Genomic DNA, 5,841 nt, shown 5'->3' with positions numbered 1-5,841 from the left:
ATATATATTCATATAAAGTATTTAGTTTGATGCTATATTAGTCTGAAGAAATGACTACTAGAACTTATAATATCATATGGACTTATATAATTTATATGTACAACCCATCATGGTGATTGACATAACAAAATTGTACTGATTATTGAAATGATCATCACTGATTAAAAAATGTAATATATCACCTTCATTCCTTTGTTTACTTTTATGTTCTGTCAGTACATTTCCCTAGGTTTCCAGTTTGTATGGATATCTTATTTGGATTTTCCAAATATGATTAACCAAATACTTTTTTCTGATATTGTTAACTATCCATACTGTTAACCAAGATCTTGCATGGAGTTTTGACTTGGTATTCACCTGGGGTCCCTAAATTCCTATTCCTTAACACACACACACACACACTAGGTGTGGCCTTATGCTAATATGAGAAATTATGACCAGGTGTATATATTTGATATCAGCTATATATACAAGTGGCAAAAAAACTTCCATATTCACCATTCTTGGTAGTGTACATTGTCAGATGCTTTTCTGCTGCACCTGTGCATACAGTATTGGTAGGTAAGTTATAGATTTCTGTGTTATTAACAATTAATATGCCATACTGCATTTATTCATTTAACTAATTAATTGACTTTAAAATATATATCTTATATTGTAATTTGTGGACAGTGTATCATCACTAGTTAAAAGATTCCAATGAGACATTCACTGGTTTAAATGGCATTTCTGACATTGAGAATGACAGAGATGTAGTTTGAACCAGTCAAATCTAGATGCCTGGAACACATTTTTAACCACCTGATTGTTTATGGTGTTAGGACAAGCTTAAACCAGCAAATCACACTACCCTGTGTGTGTGTCATATGTAGGCCTGTAATTGTATTATTCAAATAATTTAATTAAACTTGAAAATTCTTTTACCTTTTGGAAACAGAACTCATAGCTCTTTGATTTCTGGCCTGAACACTGCCCTTAATATGATATCAAGAATTTATTCAAGATATTTACGTAGGAAGAGCTTAAGATATGGTTACCGTGTCTATTTACACATACATACATATATATAATATACACACTTTTATATTGGTGTTTGTTAAAGAAACTGTATATTATAACATCCAGTTGATGGATGTATATATAAATTTGATTTTTTTCTTCATTGCATTGTGGCTTTAGTGTTTTGATAATTGCTCATATAAATTAGAACCTTATCATTTTTGTTTGTTTTTGTTTATTTGTGTCATGTTTTCCACATACTTCCTCCTTCATTCTACTCAGACACCCTTTCTTCATCATTCACTGCACCCAACCTCTGACTACTTTCACAAATCACTATCTAATTGATCATAAGGGCTAGCTCTTTGATACTCTGGTATCTTTTCAAACAGTATATGTTCAGAGTAAACCCTGCTCATGCTTTTCAACAAATGATGTAGTTCTTCCAGTGAGGGCCGATTGGCTGGGTGGCTCTGCCAACAGGATAACATCAAGCCATACCTGAAGAAATATAAAGAGTGATCAATATGTTAGTCTTCATCATTTGCCATTGACATATATATATGCAAACGTATACACACACACACACACACACACGTATGTGTATGTATATATATATTTTCTCGTGTTCCTTTCTGTAAAAGAATTTCTCACCTTTCTCAGCGTTAAACTAATACACCTGTTTGTTGTTTACACACCTGTCTTCGTCTTTTGTTTTTTTGTAAATTCCAACGATATATATATATACACACACACGCACACACACACACACACACACACATACACACACACACACACACACATACACACACACACACACACATATATATATACACATTAGTCATACAAAATGTTTGGAAATTCCTCACTGAAGAAAATTCTGCAGATATATATGATAAATAAGGCAGTTTTGTTTTGTTAAAAATAACAGCACAATGTTTGTTGTTTTGATTCTGCAAGGGTGCTAGAAACAGCCTTCAAATCACTCCCTGTTATTTTTTTTTTTAAAGGAAGGATCCATTAACCTTTTTGCTACCATATTTCTGCCTTTGTTTCAATTAATTTCGAAAATAATTAAGAATTTAGTAAAATAACATTGTCATCATTAAGCTAGTGTTTGGAACATAAATTATCATGAAATTTTAATGGAAAGCTTTTGATTTAGATCACTTTAAAACAAGGGCATTCTCAGGCAGGTTGGAATGAAAAGGGTTAATTAATGAAGTTCTATATACAGCATTAAGGCAGCAGGCTGGCAGAATCTTTAGCCTGTCAGATAAAAAGCTCAGCAGCATTTCTTCCTGCTTTTTATATTCTGAGTTCAAATCCTGCCAAAGCCAAATTTGCTTTTCATCCCTTTGGGGTTGATAAAATAAAGCACCAATTAGGAACTGGGATTCATGTAATCAACTTATCCTCTTCCCTCATAATTTTTTGGCTTGAACTCAACAATGAACCAGCATTCCATTCAGGCAGAATGTTGTAATCTCAATCAAGTGTGTGCCATGGAAATTGGGTAACCAGCCTAATGAATCCTAGATATCAAGAAAATTAAAAAAATATGAGAGGTAAAGAGCTTGCTTCCCAACCACATGGTTCTGGGTTCACTTCCACTGCATGGCATATTGGGCAATTGTCTTTTACTATAGCCTTGAACCAACAAAAGCTTTGAGTGGATTTGTCAGATAGAAACTGAAAGAAGCTTGTGTGTGTATGTGTGTGTGGGTATATATATACAAACATAGATTTTTTAGATATAAATTTAGATTAGTAATTAGATAAATTTGAACCCTATTGCAAACCCAATGAAAAGCTATGTTATATTAGCAAAGAATCAAATCATCCACCTGTAATTCTTAAAATCCAAGTTAGTAATATAGGAAGGCACATATCATCAATATCTTCAGATGAGAAGCATTTCAAAATGCCGTGCTGTATTATAATAATGCATTAAGGAAAAGTGGATTATCAGAGAAGATCCAGTATAGTCAAGATAATTCTAACAATAATAGATCACATAGAACTAGTATTAGGAAAGTTTTGTGGTTTAACCCTGTATTTAATATTGCCGTAAAAACTGATACAAGTAGGGATTTCTTAAAATTAGTTTCCAAACATTTTCAATCTAGCTAGAAGTTCTATACAATTTTTTTTATAGGAGAACACTGAAGGTTAGCTATTCTTGTTGCAAAGACTTTGCCTCTTTTATTAATCAGTATAACACAAAAATCATTACAAACAACCACAGTGCTGAATCTAATCTGAGGAACTGCAATTTCAAAGATAAAACTTACTGTCTGGTAGAAGGTAAATGTCTGGAAAAAGGAATTGTTTACAGAGTTAAAGTGCAAATAGATGGTTCACAAGAATATAAAACTTACACAGGGGCTTCAGAAAATTTTATTCCCACCAAAATTCTTTCCAATACCCTGAGAAAAGGATAGTAGAAAGTCTTGCAAAACATGTCTGGCAATTGAAAGAGAATAACACCTGACCTTTCAATATCAGCCGGATAATTTTGGGAAAAGCACCATCATACAAACATAGAGCTTATAGAAGACTTATGAAATGTAATCTTTGCCTCTCAGAAATGTTCTTCATCCTGTTCCAGGATAAACATGCACTGAACCAGAGACAAGAGCTCTGAAATTCCAACTGAAAAAATACCCTTTGGGTAAAACTTTTGACTTCACATTTGAATTCGGCTTTACACCTTATATATAGTTATTTTTGTATTACACTGCTAGTATATATTTTGACTTCACATTTTATATTTTACATCTGACTTTTAAGAAAGCCTTCCACTGTTTCACATATTTAAGCTTAAGTTTCGCCAAGGTTTATTTTTTACTCATTTTTATATATTCAAATTTTATATATCTATTTTATATTACATTTAATTATACAGTTCTATATTTAAGAGATGAAGAATTATTTACATTATTTATATTTGACGGATATTTGTCCTCATCTTGTTTGTTGTTAACTCACCATTGAATCCAACTAGATGGTGAGTGTAGATGTGATAAGTCTGTTCACCAAAGTCCCAACTGGTGAAGCACTATTGGTGATTCAAGAAAAACTAGTGACAGACACCCATCTAAAAGAACACACTTGTATACCAATAAGAAACTTGATGGAAATGTTGACCTTCTGTGTAGAAACACCTACTTCAGTATGGACACTGATACATATCGACAAGAAGAGGGTATAGCTATGGGTTCGCCATTATCACCAATAATAGCCAAAATATATATGGAATACTTTAAGAATTTATGTAAATATGCATGTAAATATGCATGTCATTTTGTATGCATGCGTTTTTATGTGTGTGCATTTGTAAGCTGAACAAAGTATCCAACATTCATTAGATACTTTTTAGGAATGCCAACTTCCAAATCATCTCACTCTCTACCGCTTGCTCTTTCTAATTTTCTGTTTCTTTTTCTTTTATTTCTTTTTCCTTCTAACACTTGTTATTCTCTGAGTTTCTTTTTGTTTTCTTTCTCTTGCCTGTAACAACTAAGTTGTATAAGCATTTGTATATATTTATGTTTGCCTATATTTGTCTATATATGTATGTAGCCATGTACCAATGCCGGTATATTTAGTGTATATATGTATATATAAACTGTTTGGTATGTGTATGTAATGCTAAATGTATATGTATTTCAGGATGTTAGTTCTTTGTGAAAGTTTTTTTTAAACAGATATATCTTTTAATTTACTTAATTTATTCAAATTTTTAATCATTTTTTACCACTAATTATTTACCTTGGGCATTCAGGTCTTTTTCCTTCTACATAAGCTTTTTTGATTTATAATAATATGATTTTAAATTGCAATTATAATTTCATGCAACCAGTTATTGGAAAGACCATTAGTTGAAAGGACCAATGAAACAAAACCATTTTCAAATGTGTATCTATCAAATTGTATATTTATGCATATAACCTTATTTTGTTCCATTCTAAACAAAACTGTCCGATGAATGCGAAGCTCTGAGTGACAGTTTTTGTGATATTTTTGCTGCTTTTTTAATAAAGTATATATATATTATAATGGAGAAAGCTGCTTATTAATTAGCTATTAATTAGCAATTATTAAAGGCTTGACTGTATGGAAATTTTTTTACAAATTCATGTTCCAAGAAATTTCCTGTAATTTCGATTTCTGGAGGTTATTGAATATTTGATTAAACTACAAGTTTTTCACAAATTTAAATATTCATTGCATTCACTGTGGAGTAGATTTACTAGACAATATTAATTCGTTGCAGGTGAAATTTTCTGTTTTCATTTGCAACATTCCCTCACTCTCTTTCGCCTCTATTTTCATTAATGATAATTTAATATATATTTCAATGTTTTCATTTCAAGTTTTAATTCACTATTTACACAACCCACAGTTTATTCTATTAACATATTGTAAAAAAAAATGTTTATTGAATGGATGAATGCTATTAGATAATATAGCTGTATAACTTTGAGGCTTATTTTTGATAAAATGAAAATTTTTTTAATATACTGGTGTAATTTTTTTTAATATAATTAAGAAGTGATTTTGTTGGCATGGCTGTTTGGAGTGTGTGGTGTGATGGAGGAAAAAGACAAGAAGAAGCAAAAGGACAGAATGAAACGTTGGACCTTACCTTGTCGACTGCAGCAGAGTACACAATCGCTCCTGATCAAAACACGTCTTTCTCGTAACCTCGCTGTTTTCTGACTGACCCCACGTGCTAGCCTTCGACCACGTGTGCCCGACTTCCGGTCTGACCCTTCCAGTCTGGCTTCACTTCTGTTTGCCTCATCCCTCTCCACCAACAACACACAGCTCATCACA

General features: G+C 32.0%; 1 protein-coding gene across 1 annotated transcript in view; it reads right to left on the bottom strand.

Moving 5' to 3' along the window:
- Positions 1–26: 26 nt before the first annotated feature.
- The window catches only part of LOC106883548 (vascular endothelial growth factor receptor 2), a 306,024-nt gene continuing 300,209 nt past the window's right edge, over positions 27–5,841 (bottom strand). Inside the window, exon 13 of the mRNA XM_052968063.1 lies at positions 27–1,500. Coding sequence (XP_052824023.1) covers positions 1,326–1,500 — 175 coding nt within the window. The 3' untranslated portion in view covers positions 27–1,325. The remainder of the gene's footprint in view (positions 1,501–5,841) is intronic.

Source organism: Octopus bimaculoides, chromosome 5 (assembly GCF_001194135.2).
Source record: "Octopus bimaculoides isolate UCB-OBI-ISO-001 chromosome 5, ASM119413v2, whole genome shotgun sequence".
In the NCBI taxonomy this organism is placed as follows: domain Eukaryota; kingdom Metazoa; phylum Mollusca; class Cephalopoda; order Octopoda; family Octopodidae; genus Octopus; species Octopus bimaculoides.
This window is presented reverse-complemented; position numbering and strand designations above follow the sequence as displayed.